We start from the raw sequence: 19257 nt of genomic DNA, 5'->3' as shown, positions 1-19257 counted from the left end.
ATCTTATTTGTATCTTAAAGCAATCAATTAATTATAATTAAACTTAATTTTTATTAATTTAACTTTTGTATTATTTAATATTAAGATACAAATGAAGGGAATGAGATTTGTTTTTAAAAATAACTTAGATAATTTAATTACTTATAATAATTAATTTTATGGGTTAGGGAATAATTTTTTTTTATTATAAAAGTGAATTATATTAAAATTAGTAGTTGGAGAAATTCGAATTTAAGATTTTTTCATTTTTTACATTTAAAAAAAAATTAATTAAACTCTCTCTAAATTAAATTTTTTATCTATTTTTTAATTATATAAACTTTAATTAAACACATTACATGATTAGTTGCATATAAATATATATGCAACTAATCATTTTCTACATGATAATTTTTTAAATTTTTTCTTGGTTATAAAAACTTTTTCTTTGATATAATAATTATTAATAAATAAATGTTACTTTTATTTTTAATATTTGATCGAAAAATCATAATTAAAAATAAAAATTTTCAAATATACTATTAGAGTTAACAGAATTAAAATATGTGATAAAAATAAAAAAAAAATAAAGTGAAAAATTTGGTGACCCTTGAAGAAGAAACGAATCGTTTTAAAATGCATAGGATAACTCTCCCGCTTAAGGTCGCAATTATGTGAGCTGAGTGAGGTCATCACCAACGCAACCCGAGATGGGTTTGTACTGTTGCTGAGCTATTCATGTGCATGTGTTTACCTTCTTCTTCTTCTTCTTCTTCCTCTTCTTCTTCTTTCTTTTATTATTATTATTATTTTTAAATGAGGTCCCCTGTCACCTTTAAAAAAGTAGTTTTGATTTTTAATTTGAGCTAAGAGCCAAGTATTTTCCATTACTAAGGCTACAAATAAAATAAGCTAAAGAATCCTAGGCCAATTTGAAATCAAACTCTTTCCTTAAGCAATTTGAGAATTTTGGGTCTTTATTATTATTATTATTATTTGTATTTCATAAAATTTTAAAGAATGAAATTATTAAGATATTTGAATTACTAATCATTAATATTCATGATTCATTATGAAGATATTTGAATTAATAATCTTTAAAATTCATTATTTATATATATATATATTAAAATTAAATTTTCACAAATGATTTTATTTTTTTTAAAAAGTCGAATGGTTTTAATTTATTTTAATAATAAAAAATAAATTATTTAAAAATGATGATTACTGATATTATTCAGAAATAATGTCAAATTTAAATTTAATCCATTATAATCTCACTTCTCCCATATTATAGATATAGAGCAATTTAGCGGTGAATTAAGAAATTTTTTTTTTCCGAGATCAATATAAAAAAATAAATAATAAAATATTATAAAAATAAAAAATATAATGTTATCAAATATATACACAATAATTAAAAGGACATATACAAATTTATTGCATGTATAATTATATTATTTTATCTTAAAAAAGTTTATGATTAAAAAAATTATAGTAAAATTTTGAAAGTATACTTAATATTTTCTTGTCTTAATTAATTTTAAATTTTATCATAAAGAGGATTCAATAATTAAATTTATTAAGAATTAATATATTTAAATGAGGGTCAATTGATTTTATTTTCTAAACTAAATCCGCCACTGGAGCAATTTAGCTAAAAAAATACATTAACAATTTATAAAGTAATTTATTCACATAATATTTTTATTAAATTCTGTATTAATTTTATAATATATTTCTTCTCTTATACATATGTAATGAAAAATATTACATATTTTATAAATAATAAAAAATTTTATAAATTTATTATACACTATTTCTTTTAATAAAAATTATTGTATAATAGATTAATAAGCACGTAAATCTAAGAGGTAGATTCACTTAAATAAAAGAGGAGTTGATTAATCTCTTTTTTTTTTCTTAAATTACTATTATATTTTCTATATTTATTTAAATTAATTTCTCATAAATTTAAATATTAGATTTTTTTTATGGAGAATGTATTTTTAAAATCAATTAATTGAGTAAATTATTATGTGTTTGTAATGTTGTAATGTATGGTATAAATTTTATTTTTTTAAATTTAAAATTTAACTATTTTTATATAAATATTAAATATATTATTTTTTAATATACTGAATATATTATATAATTTATTTATGTATTAATTCTGATTTTTTTTTAAAAAAAATTCGCCACTGATTATACATTATTTTTTAATAAACTTAAAATATTCTATAAAATTTTTGAATTTATGTTTCTACAAACTAAAATAATATAAAGACTTTTTCATCGTCCATTCCACGAAAGCGCAGTGGACCAAAGTGCACCGCACGACCGTTTGGAACTCCGTCTCTGTCCATCGGTGGGTCCGGGAGTCATTGCCAAATTAAGCCAATAAGGAGTCAACACGTACACACCAGCAAACAGCTGGCAACCATGAATCATTCGCTCCAAAAGAATATGCGTTTGAATTCCACAAGCAAATCACAATTTCACTGCATTCGGAAATGTATGAATTTTCAATTTTGTCCTTTATTTTTACTCATTTTGCCTTTAAATGGCAAAGCAGAAAGAAAGCGGGAAAGCATACAGCTCTTCGCTTTCCTCTCCTCTGCCCCAAACGGCCCCCCAATACGCATCATTAACTTCTCCATTACTTCTCTCTCTCTCTCTCTCTCCCTCTCTCTCCCTCTCCTTTTTGAGATCTGCGTGTTTGCGAGGTGTTTGATTTTGAGATTAGAAGCTGTTAATGCTAGAGGTGAGTTTCACAATCTGCTTCTGCAATACTCAGATCTTCATTTTCTAGGGTATTTGCTTACTTCTCTGTGTATATTGAATCCCCCACGCCCTCACGTGTCTGATTTTTTTTTTTTTTGATTTTTTCTATTTGTAATGAACTTAGCTTCATCATTTGCTAGATCCCTGCTTATATTTGCCGTGTATTTTGGAGCAGTCTTCGATTCAGATACTGTTTGGATGGTGTATTTGTTTGTGTGATTGTTTTTCTTGAAATTATTTGATTAGAACTTGATTAATGTTTGCCTGCTAGTTTACCAAATATATGAGGAATTAAGGCCTCGTGTTCATTGTGATGGAACCCACCATTATCAATGACTATAATAAGTTCATTGTATATTCTAAAATTTCTCGTGTTCCTTTTATCTGTTAGATTTTATGACGTGGGATTTGTATTTTTTCCTCCCAATTGTTTAGGCTGGACTTTATTGTGGAAATTTTTTAAGAATCTAATTTTTTGTTTGGTTTGCATTATGGAGATGCTTACGTTGATTTTTAGAACTGAAGGCAAGTTTGGCGTTTGAAGCACAACACCGACTCAGAAAAATTTAGACTTGCACGACTTTGAAAATTATATCCTTTTCCTTTTTCATTTCACGAGCGTAATACTTCTAATTTGCCAAGTGGCTAAGTCGAGAATATTCGTGTGCTGCAGTGTTAAGCATTGCAACACATGGGGTGGAAGGAACTTGTGAGATTGGCAAATGAGATGATTAGTTCTCATGTAAAACAAATGTATTATTCTTGTTTGATCTACAAAAAGTGGCCTCTTAGGCATTCAATTTTTTTTCCCCAAACATCTTTTTATTTTTCTTTGGTACTTAAAAAATAGGTAAAACAGAAAGACAACTAGAGTTAAATGATGGTGGGAGCTTCGCTATGTTTGTGGGTGAGGAAGTTTTTAGAGGTAAGATATATTTTTTTTAATGTAGTAAATACATGGATGTCTTGTTTGGGAGCAAGATGTTTTAGGGAGATTAAGATTTTTTTAGGTTTTAAAACTTTCAAAACTTTTACTTTTTCAACTCTACTAAATTGGTGAATTGGGAGGGTTTTGATATCTTATCTTGCATTACCTTACCTTACCTTCACTTAAAAAAAAACCTACATACAAACAAATGAAATGTCCTAAAATGAAAGACAGGCACCTTCTATTGAATTTTTTCCCATATCAGGCAGACCTGAAAACGTGAAGCCTGGACATTATCATCCTTCACTTTTCTACTTGATGTTTGTAGTTTTTATGTGGTTTCCCTGGTCCTTGTTCAATGCAGTGCTTTAAGTGTAAGAGGCTTTTTTTGAAGACTCTGTGCATAGAATACAAGGTATCATTGCTTGGGATGTAATGCTCTGTTTGATGAAACTAGATTGCAAAATCATCCATATTTAATAGTTGTTGGTTTATACCCAATGTGATAGCGTACTGATTATTGTTCCTAGTGTTTTTAGGTTGCAGATATGGTTCCACCTATTGAGACTCCAGACAAGACTCATGTCTCTCAACAGTCCTCACATCCACCTCTTAATGAGAGGATACTTTCATCAATGACCAGGAGGTCTGTGGCTGCACACCCCTGGCATGATCTAGAGATAGGTAAGCAATTTCATGGTAAACCATGTAGATTTTATATTTTATCCTTCCTTTTTTAATTGATTTAGTGATTGTTTATTGCAATTTCAATACAGGACCTGGAGCTCCTAAGATATTCAACTGTGTAAGTATAGTGAATCTTAGCAACCATCTGCCATGCAATGTTCTTTGAACTTGTATTTGCAGTAGTGCATGCTGTGATTAGATAATATTGTTTTGTCTTTCTGTTTTAAGATTTGGAATACTCATGCTACTAAATTATAGAATCTCAATTTATCCTTGTCAACAGAAATTTAAAAGTGGTTGTTTCCATGACAATTACCAGCTCTTTATCCCCATTAATTATCTATTTGTTTAATCTCTGTTGCCTTGTATGTTGGATGCTAAAGAACTAGCTTGAATATAACGAAGCATGATGGCTAAGATGTCTATTTCTTTCCTTTCCTTTTCAACTTGTATGATTGACATGAAAGTAACTTGTCTTTGGCTTTCTGCTCTTTTTGACTTCTATTCTCAAAAACATGAGATTATAAAATAAAATTTGTTAGTTTAGCACAGTTACCTTTTATATTACTTTTGCAGTTCAATTTGAATATGCAGGTTTCTGTAATCTAGAATAAATGGAAATTTTGACCAACTAATAAATAAAATTTGCAATGTCTTTGAAATCTCACTTGACAAGGGTTTTGGTAAAATATGCGTAATTGATGCAGGTGATTGAAATAGGAAAAGGAAGCAAGGTTAAATATGAACTTGACAAAAAAACTGGACTCATCAAGGTAATTGTGTGTTAAACTCATTTTCTTCATGCCCCTCTCATTTTACAATCAGCTGATAAATTTTCTTATTTGTCAGGTTGACCGTGTTCTTTACTCCTCAGTTGTGTACCCCCACAACTATGGCTTCATCCCTCGTACTCTATGTGAGGACAATGATCCCCTGGATGTCTTGATTATCATGCAGGTGCTTTGTTTGATAATCATTTTTCTCATGTGAGAGCTTTGCATGCTTGCTCAGCGCTAATGTGGAATGTTGTTTGTGAAAAAACAAATAAATTTGTATACAGGAACCAGTCCTTCCAGGGTGCTTTCTTAGGGCTAAAGCTATTGGAGTTATGCCAATGATTGATCAGGTACATATACCCTTCTGGAGAAATCAGAAAAGTTGTTCTATTGTTAATTTTTTGTCTTCCAATATTCTAGTTGGGTGATAGAAGTGCTCTCATTTATCAATATGTTTCCATATTGACCAACTAGGGTGAAAAAGATGACAAGATAATTGCTGTTTGTGCTGATGATCCTGAGTATCGCCACTACAATGATATCAAGGAACTCCCGCCACATCGCTTGGCTGAGATCCGTCGCTTCTTTGAAGATTGTATCCTTTGAAGTATTTGTTTAAGCTTTGGAGCAGTTCTGCTCATAAGTGTTGGAGGCCCTGGAGACCGAAAGGTTCCCTCGGTTTCAGTTTGGTTTTCGTTTAGTTTTGGTTTCAATTCCATTCAGTTCATCCAGTTTTATTTGATCCAACAGTCAATTTTTTTTTTTAAAAAAAAAAATTAAAAGTGAAAAATCCAGGTTTTGATCTGGAACTGGACCAAACGTGTCAAAATCAATCCGTTTCATCCAGTTCCTGCCCAAACCCGGACTGGGTTCATCTCTATATTTTAATATTGTTTAGCAAGGAGCCTGTGTGTGCACTACAAAAGTTTTAGGCATGAATTTTTCCTTTTATGAAGGCTACGAAAGTAAAATATATATATATATATTTTTTCCTTAATAACATGTTCAGACAAGAAAAATGAAAACAAAGAAGTTGCAGTTAATGACTTCCTTCCAGCCTCTGATGCCTATAAAGCAGTCCAGCATTCCATGTAAGTAATAGACCTCTTTTTGAACCAATCCCCCACCCCAGCCCAAATACTCACTATTATATGAGCAGATAAGCCAAGACATTTATTCCAGACTAGATGAGCAACTATTTTTTCCCTGTGTTATTTCTTGGTTGATTAAACTGGTCAATGAAAAAAAATAAACTGATGAATCTTGAAATTTGCAAAAAAAAGATGAAGAGTGATAATCCCAAAAGCAAGCAATATGAATTTGGCATGCTGCAATTCTCGTTTGCCAAGGGGAATGAGTGTCTAACATTCATCAAATTAGTTGGTAATTGGTGCATTTTTTCAATTTTTTTTATATTTATTTTTTAAATGTCAAAACATGCCATATATTTGCCTATCCCATAACAAAATCCCTAAACATGACTCGTCCACTGTTAGATTTGAATCAGAGTTTTTACGATTGTTTGTTTTTTGATTTGTTTCATTCTCATCTATTCATTTTTTTTTTTCGTCCTTTTGAAGGAATCTCTATGCTGACTACATAGTGGAGAGCTTGAGGCGGTGATTTCAAGCATACTTGTATAAGATAACTACATATAGTCTTCTATCACCCTTATGTCAATGAATTGATCGCAAAAATATGTGATTGTGGTAAATTTTCTACATGGATTGGTTGTATTCTTGCTATAATCCAAGATGATGATGACGACGACAAAGTGATGAAGTCTATGTTAAATCTTTGCTATAGTGAATGTTGAAAATTAAGAGAAGAAAGTCTTGTTTGGATCAATTTTAATTTGTGCTTGTCAATTTTTTCCCCAAAATTTTCCCTTTATATTTTTTCAGGCATTTTTTTGTCTTGTACTCATTGATATATGTTATTTTAATGTATATTTTTTAAGTCGCATATCTTCTTTGAGTTTAAAAGTATATGTAATAACCTTAATTGACTTCTTACAAGTGTTTCTAAATGATTTCAGACATCCTCTTTATCAATTTTATTAATCAAATTGATTATTGTAACTTCTTTCTATTGTATAAATTATTAAGAAGTTGTACTATTAAGTGTAAATTTAAAAAATAATATAAGTGATAGGTTTTGGACTGAGTTCGGATTTTACATTTTAAGTATTTTTGTTTATATAAATATTTAATTAAACATAATATATATGTATTTTTAATAATATTTACAAATTTTTATATATTTTATTTTAAATAAAATAAAATTTAAATATTTTATTGAATTATAAAATTTTTAAATTATAAATTATTAATAAAAAATAATTTTTATGTAGGCTACTAATTAAATATATAGAATTAAATACATTCAATAATAATAATAATTGAGTTTGAAATAAATTCAGATAATTAAAAATAATTTTTTAAAGGATTCAAATAATTAAAAATAAATTTTTAATAATCGAGTTAAGGTCTTGATGACGCTATTCTAAACTTTAAATTCATTATTATGTAAACCATAATATCTTCTTAATTATTATAAGTAACGAAAGCATCCTTAATTGAATGAAATCTTATAACTACTTGAAATAGTGTGAATCATACATTAAAATATATATAAAAAAAAAACTGTTACTAAAAACATTAAGTCAAAAAATAATTTGCTATTCTCGGGTGTAAATGTCAGTTAAAAAGTCAATCTCGGGTGTAGTCTGGTTGATATTCTTATATGTGAATAGTATAAGAAGTGTGGCGGTCTCATCATTTTTATGTCAAGTCTTTTCATTTAGGTTTTCTAAAATTATTCATTTCTAAGATAAAAAAAGGGAAAGTCACTTCTCATTATAGTCTATTAATTGTAATGTTACATTATATCTTCATTAAATAAAATAAAATAAAAAGTTAGTTAAAAAATACAAATTCATCAAACATAATTTTATTAATAAACTATCTAAACTGAATTAAATTGAATTTTAGCATGAAAATGATTCTAAACAGAAATAAAATAAAATGAATCATTATGACGTTAATGTCATAATTTTAACTTGTTATAAATCAACATTTTTTTTTTTGTTGCTGGCACTCCAAAGGATTTTTTTATAAAAATATTACTTAAATCATATTCACCTATATTTAGATAGATGAATACTGCACATATATGAATTACAAAATTTAGAATACCTCCATGGATGAGAGGTGATAATATATAATTTTTTTAAAATTATTATCAAATTTTATTCATAACCTTTATTTTTAAAAAAATTTAATTAAAATGTTTCTATATTTTATAAAAGTCAATTATCCAGGCCCAATGTTTATGCAAAAGGCCCACAAACGGCCCATTGTGAGGTTAGCTGTGCAATTAAAGCTGTTGAAATTATAAGCGAAAACCCCTTCACCACGCGTACCGTGTACTTGTTGTTATTCCAAAATCCTCAAGAGTACGACTCTTTCTTCCTGTTTAATTTAATTGTATGATAAAGTTTATTTTATTTATAAATAAATTTTATGTTTAAAATTAATAAATAAAATAATATATAATAATAAAATAATTTTATCATTTAAAATATATATAATTTTAAATTTAAAATTAATTTATAAATTTTATAATTTAATAAAATTTAATTTAATTATAATAAATTTTATAAAATTAATTATTAAAAATTTTAAACAAATCCTCATTTAAACTAAATTATAAAATTTTAAATTTATAAACAAATTCCACATTTATAGCTGCTAAACACTAAAAAGCAATCTAAACCGCCCATTTCCTCCTCTCTTACTTGATTGAATTGTTCAACGATTTAGATCAAAGCCAGCTCACTAATCCGCGTGAAAACTTAATCATCCAATCATAACTAACCTCTCTTATCTATATAATGAATCTCCTTGGGCCTCTTTGGGTACCTGACGAGCCGAACAAACAGAAAATCCATTGATTTCCTTTTTTCTTATTCGCTCAATCTAGAATTCTCTTTGATTAGAAATGGCGCCCAAGGCGGAGAAGAAGCCGGCGGAGAAGAAGCCAGTTGCCGAGAAATCTCCAGCCTCGGCTGAGAAGAGACCAAAGGCGGAGAAGAAGATCTCGAAAGAAGGCGGAGAAAAGAAGAAGAAGAAGATAAAGAAGAGCAGTGAGACATACAAGATCTATATTTTCAAGGTGTTAAAGCAGGTTCATCCTGATATCGGGATCTCGAGCAAGGCCATGGGGATCATGAATAGTTTTATTAATGATATTTTCGAGAAGCTTGCTCAAGAGGCATCAAGATTGGCCAGATATAACAAGAAGCCGACGATCACGTCCAGGGAGATTCAGACAGCCGTCCGATTGGTGCTTCCCGGAGAACTTGCAAAGCATGCCGTATCTGAGGGGACAAAAGCAGTTACCAAATTTACCAGTTCTTGAATTGATTGTTGAGAAATCTGATCCGATTATTGACATGGGAATTTTAGGTTATTGTTTTTGATATTCATGTGACGTTAGTTGATTGTAAACTTTAATTAAACACAATATTTAGATTTTTAGGTAGTTTTTTTTTTTTATATTCAAAAACATTTACAATTTATAAATAAGTTATAGTTTTAAATATATTGCGTATGATTATATATTATTAAAATAAATTATATTAGATTATATAAAAGAAGCATTTTTATAATTTTTTCTTGAAAATTGTTAAAATATTTTTACAAATATTTTTTCAGTGAAAATATGTTATAAATAAAATATTTTTTTTTTGTAAAACTACAGCTATATTAAGAAAATTTAAGAATTTAATAATACATAATTAACTATTTTATATTATTTTGAAAAAGTATATTAATATTTAACTGACTAATTTTAATATTATATATTTAAATATTTATAATTGTAAAAATTATTTAGTATTTTTATAAAATGTATAATTATTTGAATACAAAATTTATTTGATTGTACATACATGAATCTTTTAAATTTATAGTTTATTTATAACTTGTAAATATTATAAAAATGTATTTTAAAGTAAATTTTCATTTATATTAATTGTTTAAAAATTACATAATTTGATTGAAATCAAAATTTAATTTAACATACGGTTTTATGTATGATTTATACTGTGAAAGATTATACAGAAATAAATATTTTTATAATTTTTTCTTTAAAATTATGAAAAAATATTGTTATAATTTTTTTTAATTAAAAAATAACTATAACTAAAATAATTTTTTTATAAAATTATGGACTATAATATAAAAATATAAAAATTCAATAAAACATATTGTTTTTGTTTTGAAAGGAATAAAACGTATTGTTGATTATTAACTATTTTATAATATTTTGGAAAAGGATATTAATATCTAATTAATTAATTTTAATTATATATATATATATATTAAATATTTATAATTATAAAAAAGATATATAATATTTTTATAATTTTAAATATAAAATTTATGAAAAAGTTGTTTTATTAATAAAAAAATTTCAAAAATTAAATTATTTTAAATTAAAAAATAAGAGAGTTAAATTTTATTATTAATTTATATATGAAAAATATTTTTTATAAAAATATTTGTTATTATTTAATTATAATATTAAATTAATAATATATATTTATATTAAGTATGTTTAAGTATTTTTAAAATTTAAAAAATAAAAATTAATTTTATTTTAAAAGAAAATTTTTTTAAAAAAAAATTATTTAATTTTTTCTTTGATTTGTAAAATTTTTTCACAATTAGAAAAGGCTCATTTGAAGTTGGAATTGATTTTTCTTGATATCTAATATAAAGCGTGACAGGTTTTCCTGATTAAAAATATTTTTAAGAAAAATAAAAATATTTTTAAGGAAAATACTTATGACAGAACAAATCAAATCGACGAGGAAATTTTTTACCTGCACAGGGTGTATAAACACCCAACAAATAAAAATGTATTTACATGTTTTTTTAAATGAGATATATGATTTCCTGTGTATAGTTAAGAATTACTCAGTTAACGAAGTTAATAGTTCACTCCTATTTCCTATATAAGACTTCTCCTTTGTTCATCTTTCTTTCACTCATCCAAAACTCCTCTCCTCTATCCCAGAAAATTCTCCATATCCAGGCCAATGGATTCTCTCTCATGATCCCCTATCAATTTCCGTTTATTTCTAATCTCTATTCTCTTGTGGTTTTTCTGTCTCGTCCTCTCTCTCTCTCTCTCTCTCTCTCTATTCGTTCCTTTTTGGGTTTTGGCTTTCTGGATTTCTACGATTAGCATCTATCTGTCGACATAATCGGGTTTGAGAAATGGAGTTTGGATGATTTGGTTGGACTTGATAAGAGCTATTCAGGGACATCATAAGAGGTTTTGTGTGTCTTTGTGGTATTAGACACTATACGTTTGATGGGTTTATGTGCGCATCTTGTTCTTGATCAATGAAATTTAATTTGATGAATATATGGGAAAGCCTGTGATTTGATCTAATTGCGTTTAATACGGACAATTTTGCATATGATCATAACGTTTTTAGCCCCCATAATATTTATTGATTTGTTTTCTATTGATGATATTGATTGAGACTATCAGCAATTCAATTACTCACTTATCGTTGATTTTGATGGATTTTCTTTGTAAAACACTCGACGTATACGTTCTTGTTTTGCAGTTTATCTGTTTCTTGTTTGGCGGTGTTATTAATGGAAGTGATCTCCCGTCGATGTGCGGTTGGTGGTGCTGCTCTGGTAGATGAAATTGAAAGCAATTTTCGCAATTTTGTGCATGTAGAAGATGTAAAACAAGAAACACGTGCATCTCATGTAGATGATGCCATTGATGCAGAGGAGGAACTCGAAAAGCTTGAGCCATATGGGGAGAACTCGTTAGGGAGTCTCTAAAAAAAACTGCAAAATTGCTATCTGAAGAAGATGATGAACCTGAAAAAACGTTGCCACTGCTTTTCTCTGTGGAACCCACACAGCCTGCATTGCCTGTATGCTTTGTTCACAATACATGTCCTACTATTGTTTAATTTCCCAGAACTTTCTGTTGACAGTTTACTTGATGTTTTCTTTCTTTGAAGCTTGTCTCTGCCATGAAAGGAAGCAGAGAAAAGCTGGGAGCATCCCCAAGGAAGCTGCATGTGAGTTGGGCTCCTGATGTGTATGATCCAATTCCTAATACGTTATCACGCACTGTTAGAAGCAAGCAGAGGAAGTTTAGTAAAGACAAAGATAGCAACAATTACTACAAGAAAATTGGAAAGAAGGGCTGGAAGGTAAACTCAAAAGGTGGTAAGGACAAGAAACAATTCCGCAGAACAAATGGATCTTTCTGCAGGGTTATCGTCCAGCTGTTGATCATTACCCTGACAACTAATGCGCTTGCTACTGTTCTTGCAATGCTCTTTGTTTCACGTGAAAAGCCTACATGGGTAGAGGGTGTGCGGTTTTGATCTACGTTATAAATCAAAATCGAATCGAAATTTTAGTACAATTATAGCTTGATCCTTTATCATTTCAATTTCGGCTCGTTATAGTTTTTAATCTTCGGTATGGTTAGGTATAGTTTTACTTGATTCTAGGTTTTTAAAATAATTTCATATAATTATTTATTTAAAAAGTTATATTTAAATTAATATATAATATATTTTTTTAATTATTTTTAAATTATATAATTTTTAACTTTAAAATACATATATAATATACACATATAATTTAGGATTAAGTATATTATATAATCCTAAGTTTACAAAAGAAATATAATATTAAGTTGTATTTAGTTTATAATCATATATACATATATAAATATATATAATTATATTGAAAGTATATAATACATCTAAAAAAATTATAGAAAAATATATATATAAATTCGGTTCTTGATTTGGTTCTAATTCAGTACAATTTTTTCGGTTCAATTTGGGATCCCTGAAAATCATGCAGAACCCTCTGTTTCCATGAATTTTATCTTTTTTGATATTATTTAAGTTGTTATTTCTTAAAAAAAAAATTAAATTTTTATTAATATTTTTAAACATTTATTTAGGTTAAATTATACATATAGTACGTCAACTTAGTAGTTTGTAACAGTAAAGTACCTAAAATTTAATTTGTTACATAAAACTCTTGTGAATTTTAGCAGTTAATTTTTAAGTTATCTATGTTAGCGTGTCATTCATAAAATTAAAAAAATATATATTTTCATGGATTGGGAGTTTCGTTAAACAATTTCTAGGTTGTTAAAGGGTCAATTTAAGCAAATTAAATCACCAAAATTGTGAGTAGAGAAAGAACAATTATTTTTTTTATAAGTGTCAAATTAATAAAGAATATATATATATATATTCTTAATCTAACAAGCGTTATGTCAGCAAAAATAACCCAGAAATCAATTATTGAAGGTGATAAGGTGTTTTATGTTACTTAAATTAAAAATTAGGAAGGTTTTATGTTTAGGTACCTTATTATTATATATTTTTAAGTTGAGGTACTATTTATGTAATTTATCCCATTTATTTATGGTAAGAAAAAATATAATTGACACTTAAAAAAGAGAGATCCATGAAACAATAGTTTTTTTTTTTTTTTGACTAAAGATGATGATTTCATTGAAGCCTTCGGAATATAAGGCAGACATTACACAATAGTGCTGAGCTATAGGATTTAACAAGAACGAATCATCCTAAATAGCTTTGGCAGCTAAAAAATGGGCTGCTTAGTTCCTATCTCTCTTACAAATTGAAAGGAAAATGCACTAAAATTAGAAGTAAAAGAGAGGACATCTTGAACAATTCCATAAATTTGCTAAGGAACCAAGGCACCATTAACACTACTGATAACTAAAAGAGAATCCTTTTCCACAATGATGTTATGAAACCCTTGGCAACAACCATAACATTGCTTCATGGCATGCAAGTCTTTCAAGGATCAAAGGGGTCTGATATGTGCTGAATTTTCTTGCATGACCAGCTAAGCAGATTACCACCACAATCTCTAGCAATAGCTGCTACTGTACCCATGTTGCTTCTGGAGTTAGGTGACACATCAAAATTAATTTCAACATAATTAGCCGGGGTGGGGGGGGTGGGGGTGGGGTTGGGGGGGCGGGGAGGATACCATGCCTAGACTAGAGATGAAGATAGATGGATAGGCTTAGGGGACCAAGTGATTCCTGAAACTCTTCAAAATGATTATTTGCTACCACAATTTACTTGATGAAAAAGTAATGGCTGGTTGTTGAAAACTTTGCGGTTTTTGTTTTTCCAAACATGCCATAGAAATAAAATATATTGTGAGGACAACTCTCTACCATTTTCATGATTCACAAAAGAGTTTGATATCTCCAACTAGCAATCCTTTGTAAATGTACCCTTCAATAAGGATGAACTCAATCTGAAAGGGGAATGCAATTAAATCTCCACTACAGTTGGACAAGAGAAAAATAGATGAAGTAAAATTTCCCTTTTACCATAAAAAGAGCACTACGCGTGCATATGAGGAAATCTATAATTTTTAGAAAAGAATTTGAAGGAAGTCTTTCTCTGAACCAATTCTAGAAGAAGATGTATAGCTTAAGAGGTAGTTGAATACTCCAAATTCTTCTCCAGAATGCCAAAGTTGCATGTTGGGAAGGACCTGAACCAGTAAATGATGCCATAGAATTGGCAATCTTAATGTTGTGAGTTAAGTGATAGCTAGATTGAATAGAGTATTTCCCATTTTGCATGCTGTGCCAAACAAATTAGTCATCCCTCTCCACCATAGAAATTGGAATGGACATTATATTGGAAATTTCCTCATTGAAAGACCTCCATCAAAGCTTGAATGTTCCATTAGAATCTATCTCGGTCTTTGAGTTGGACCACCTAATTAAGATGAGGATTTGGATTCTCCTTGACCAGAGGAAGGTTGGGAAATGAATTGGGTATCTAATTATCCTCTTTGCATAAAATAGAGTGACCATTATGCACTTGCCATCTAATGCCTTTCAATAGAATCTCTCTACCTCAAAGAAGGCTCTTCCAACCCTAAGATGGATCTCCTCCCATCTTTGCTTTCATTAAGGATGAGGAATGGAAATTTCTTCCTTTAAGAACCCTACTCAGGAGGGATTGGGGGTTAGATATGATTTGCCACTCTTGTTTGGCCAGGAAGGCCTGATTGAAACTCTTTAAGTCTTTAAACCCTAACCTTGCAACAAATTTGCCTAGGCACATATCATTCCAGGAAATCCAATGTTATTTCTTTTCATCTTTTGATTCCCCCCCCACCAAAAGTTTGCCATTAACTTATTGATAGAATGATAGAGAGAAGTAGACGTTTTAAAGCAGGACATCGCATAAAACTAGCATAGTAGATACTATGGATTTAGGAAGAGTTTCCTTTCCTCCTTGAGACAATAGTTGCTTTTTCCATTTTGCAAGCTTCTTTTGAATTTTATCCAAGAGAACAACAAAGGTTTGTTGTTTAGATTTTGAGACTATGGATGGCAATCCTAGAACTTATGTTGACCACCAATATTAGCCATCTGAAGAGTATGGGAAATGCTTACCCAAATCTCCTGAGGGGTATTCTTACTAAAGAAAATGGAAGATTTTGCAAAATTAATGGATTTTCCACTAGCCTTTGAGTATGTCTATAAGAGATTTCTAATATGTTGGATTGCCTTAGTAGTAACTTTCGAGAAAATAACTGAGTCACTAGCAAACATAAGGTGAGTAACAGCTAGACTATGCCTGGTAATAAAAATCCTATGTATGTTAGAAGATGACAACATGTCTCTGCATAGAATAAAAAAAGATGTGGTGGTCTCCCTATCTCAACCCTCTATAGGGGTTAATGAATCCAACCTGATGCCCATTTAGTTGGAGAGTGTAAAAGACAGAAGTAATGCAACTCTTGATCCAAGAAATCCACTAGTTGTAAATCCCTAATTTTTACAGGATGTGATTGAGATAATTCCATTCCACACACTCATGAGCCTTGCTAACATCCAGCTTACAAGCCATCCCATAGTTCTTGCCTTTGTGTCTAGTCTTTGGATAATGCATAATTTCATGGCAGAAAAGAATATTATCTGATATTAGCCTTCTTTTTGTAAAAGCATTTTATTCACAACTAATGATATAAGGCATAAAAGGCTGCAATATGAAGGTTATTGTGACGCCCCTTACCCATCTACAGTGTAGCCAAGCAAGGTGTGCCACATTCGGTGCCGGAGCACCCTACCTTATCTGTCATGTACATTGTTAAGTTAAATTCCTTTTTATTCATATTATCCATGTGTGGAAATTTTCCTTTTTATCACAGTTCATATTTGTGGAAATCTGGATAAAGTTTTCTCTGTTATATTAGCATATGGTGGGTTCCACTATTCATCTGTCAAAATCAATATCATATCTATTTCATATTCCATATGTCATCATGTCATATCATGGTTACTCATAAAATTTCAAGAAAATATATGATTCAGAAAAGATTCATATACAACCATTTACAATTAATTTACAATATCAAAATGAATTACACTCTATTTATGTACAATGATCCAAAAATACAAAATCTAATACATGAGCCCCACCAAAAACAAAATGCAGAGGTGACTCTCAGACTGTGGCAGATCTAGTCAAAACTCTATCAGAGCACTACTGCTGCGGCTGTTGCTGTTGCTGTTGCTGTGGCTGGTCTCCAGTACCTATACGATGGGAAAACCAACGCGCTAAGCATGACTCTTAGTGGTGCATGACGCTTAGTGGTGCATGATTTAAAATAAAAGTAACAAAATAATCTAACATAATTAATTTATGTATAATTTTATAAAATTTTGGTCCTTTACATATTTATTGATCTTTGAAAATTATTGAATTTATCGGGGTCTTTTATACTAATTCCTCTCATATTCTGTTTACTTAAATTCATATCAGTGCTCAAGTAAACTATAACAAATTATAAAGGCCAGATATGCAGAAGTATACTAGTTAGACATTCGTATGTCTATCAAGCATACATCGGTCATGTCAGGCACAAGGCCAGCGGGCAGGCATAAAGTCAGCAATAATAATAGAAACTATGGCCAACGGGCAGGCATAAAGTCAGTAGAACACATCTCAGACATATGTTGTCTATCAATTATCATTCATGTGAGCAGTACTGCAATCTGTAGTCCCTAATTGGTATTCAAGCTATATACATAAGTCTATGTATACTTTGGGCAAATTAGTATTATTAATTACTTTATACAAATTTTATGTTAATTTGTAGTGGGAGGTAGGTCCCACATACAATTTTATGTAATTTATGCATTTGGAAATTTAAGTAATTAATTTACATATTATGCATTAAACAATTTCTTAAACCTTTCTTTAGGTTTAGATTTGGTGTACTGTATTTACCTAGCAAATTGGTCAAGATGTGGCCACTATTTGGCCACACTTCCTTCATGGAAGTTGTCCCTCTATGTCTTGTCTTTGTTTTTCTTTTTTAATCATATCATTTGGAGTTTTAGAACTCAAGTTATGGTCAAATAACCACAACTGGTTCATTGTCTCTTTTTGAGTCCAAAATTAGGTAGATTATGAAGTAAATCTTTATCTAATTAATTGGACATGTTACAGCTACTTTTAGGCCTAATTTCTTCATAGGAGTTGTTACCCTATGTCTTATGATCACTCAAATTTTTGAATTACAATTTTTTGAGTTGTATAGAATGAGTTATGGCCAATTTACTGGCCTGGACTCATGTAACCTGTGCCATCAGGGTTCAGGTTTAGGTCAGTACCTTTGACACCTATTTTAAGGTCCTTACACTCACAATTTGGGGGAAGTTGCTGAACCAAAGTTGGATCTCTATTTCTTAGGTTTCCAGAATAGTTTGGCTCATCCCAATTGGAGTTTCCTAATGGGAGATATGCTATAAATACTGTTCTGTGGTCAAGTGATAGTTTAGTCCAATTCCAAGTTTTGGTGTGCCAAGTTTTTCTAGCAATTTGACCATGTTTCCTTGGGTTCTGGGTTTTGATCAAAACACCAATATTGTAAATTTATGTCTTATGAAAAATTTGAAACTAGTTTCATTGCATTTGAAATTTTTTGGACCAAATTATGTCATTTTTGCCAAAACTGGTTGGGTAGGCCTAAGTCCAGAATTTCTGGGCAGTTTAGTTCTGGAAAGTTTTATTGACTTAATTTGTGCTAGCAATTTAATTTGGTTAAAGGAAATTCTGGATTCTGTGTTCTTCATGAAAGTTGTGCTTCTATGTCTAACCTTTCCAATGCCATAAGAATCTGGTCATTTTGATCTTTCTATAGGAAGTTATGGCCAAATGAACATTTGGTCATTTTTCTGGGTTTAGGTTATGGTCATCCGAATTCAAGTAGTTTTTAGGTTAATTTGGAGATAATTTTTGGGCATGGTTTCTTCATGAAAAATGGGGAATTTTGATCCTAATTTCATCTCTAATTGGCCTCATACCAATTGGAGTAACACAACTCTAGTTATAACTCAATTTTTCCACTGGACTCATTGGTCCTAAAACCTGTATGAAAACACACTCCCAAATTTTCAATTTCCTTCAACTCCCATACTTCAATTAGCATACATGGCACTTCTAATAGGCAACAATCAGTCTTAACAACACCAGTTTCAAGTAATAACACCAAAGCCCCAAAGTTAGGTCAAAACCCTAACTCAAAATTTTCAATTTATGCATACCATATACAATTAAACACATATATCATATCTTTCATGTTATCTAAGCTAGGATTGAAATTTTAATTCAATTAAATTCAACATCCCTCACTTCCCTAGGCTGACCGAAATTAGGGTCATGCAATTAGTCAACAATTCCTTTCAATTTCATTCAATTTCCACTCCCTTAGGCATGATTAACATACTTAAAGAAGAGAGGGAGAGTAATCTTACACTACCCTTGTTCAAGAGATATCCAAGCTTGTAGAAACTTCAATATTTCTCTCTTTCTTGGCTGCCACTAGTTCCCTCAAGGTATGGAGACAATTTTTAGTGAAGGGATTTATGAGTTTTAGGATGAGAAAGGAAGAGAAATTGAGCTTGCAAGTTGAAAAATGGTGGAAGCCTTCAAGGTGTGTGGTTCGGCCATGGAAGACA

At 29.7% G+C, this 19257-nt stretch overlaps 3 protein-coding genes across 5 annotated transcripts; all 3 read left to right on the top strand.

The window, feature by feature from the left end:
* The first annotated feature begins 2556 nt into the window (after positions 1–2556).
* LOC110666010 (soluble inorganic pyrophosphatase 4) lies at positions 2557–7002 on the top strand. 3 transcript variants are annotated; one of them, XM_021826344.2, is made up of 10 exons: positions 2557–2743; positions 4056–4106; positions 4231–4375; positions 4468–4496; positions 5086–5151; positions 5228–5335; positions 5439–5504; positions 5629–5749; positions 6164–6245; positions 6735–7002. In XM_021826344.2, the coding sequence occupies exons 1-10, from the start codon at positions 2735–2737 to the stop codon at positions 6775–6777; spliced, it is 720 nt and encodes a 239-aa protein (XP_021682036.2). In that variant the 5' UTR covers positions 2557–2734; the 3' UTR covers positions 6778–7002. The 3 variants fall into 3 exon arrangements, with proteins under 3 accessions (XP_021682036.2, XP_021682037.2, XP_021682035.2); XM_021826343.2 differs by lacking the exon at positions 2557–2743 and adding an exon at positions 3608–3688; XM_021826345.2 differs by lacking the exon at positions 4056–4106 and having other exon boundaries at positions 2558–2743.
* A 1959-nt stretch (positions 7003–8961) lies between these two features.
* Positions 8962–9699, top strand: LOC110666009 (histone H2B). The gene has a single exon (XM_021826342.2). It carries the CDS (start codon positions 9157–9159, stop codon positions 9574–9576), a length of 420 nt encoding a protein of 139 aa, XP_021682034.1. The 5' UTR covers positions 8962–9156; the 3' UTR covers positions 9577–9699.
* A 2132-nt stretch (positions 9700–11831) lies between these two features.
* On the top strand, positions 11832–12654 carry LOC110666008 (uncharacterized). Its single transcript, XM_058147698.1, has 3 exons — positions 11832–12021; positions 12060–12124; positions 12215–12654. Exons 1-3 carry the CDS (start codon positions 11832–11834, stop codon positions 12584–12586), a joined length of 627 nt encoding a protein of 208 aa, XP_058003681.1. The 3' UTR covers positions 12587–12654.
* The last annotated feature ends 6603 nt before the right edge of the window (positions 12655–19257 follow it).

The sequence above is a fragment of the Hevea brasiliensis genome, chromosome 5, assembly GCF_030052815.1.
Source record: "Hevea brasiliensis isolate MT/VB/25A 57/8 chromosome 5, ASM3005281v1, whole genome shotgun sequence".
Lineage (NCBI taxonomy): Eukaryota > Viridiplantae > Streptophyta > Magnoliopsida > Malpighiales > Euphorbiaceae > Hevea > Hevea brasiliensis.
This window is presented reverse-complemented; position numbering and strand designations above follow the sequence as displayed.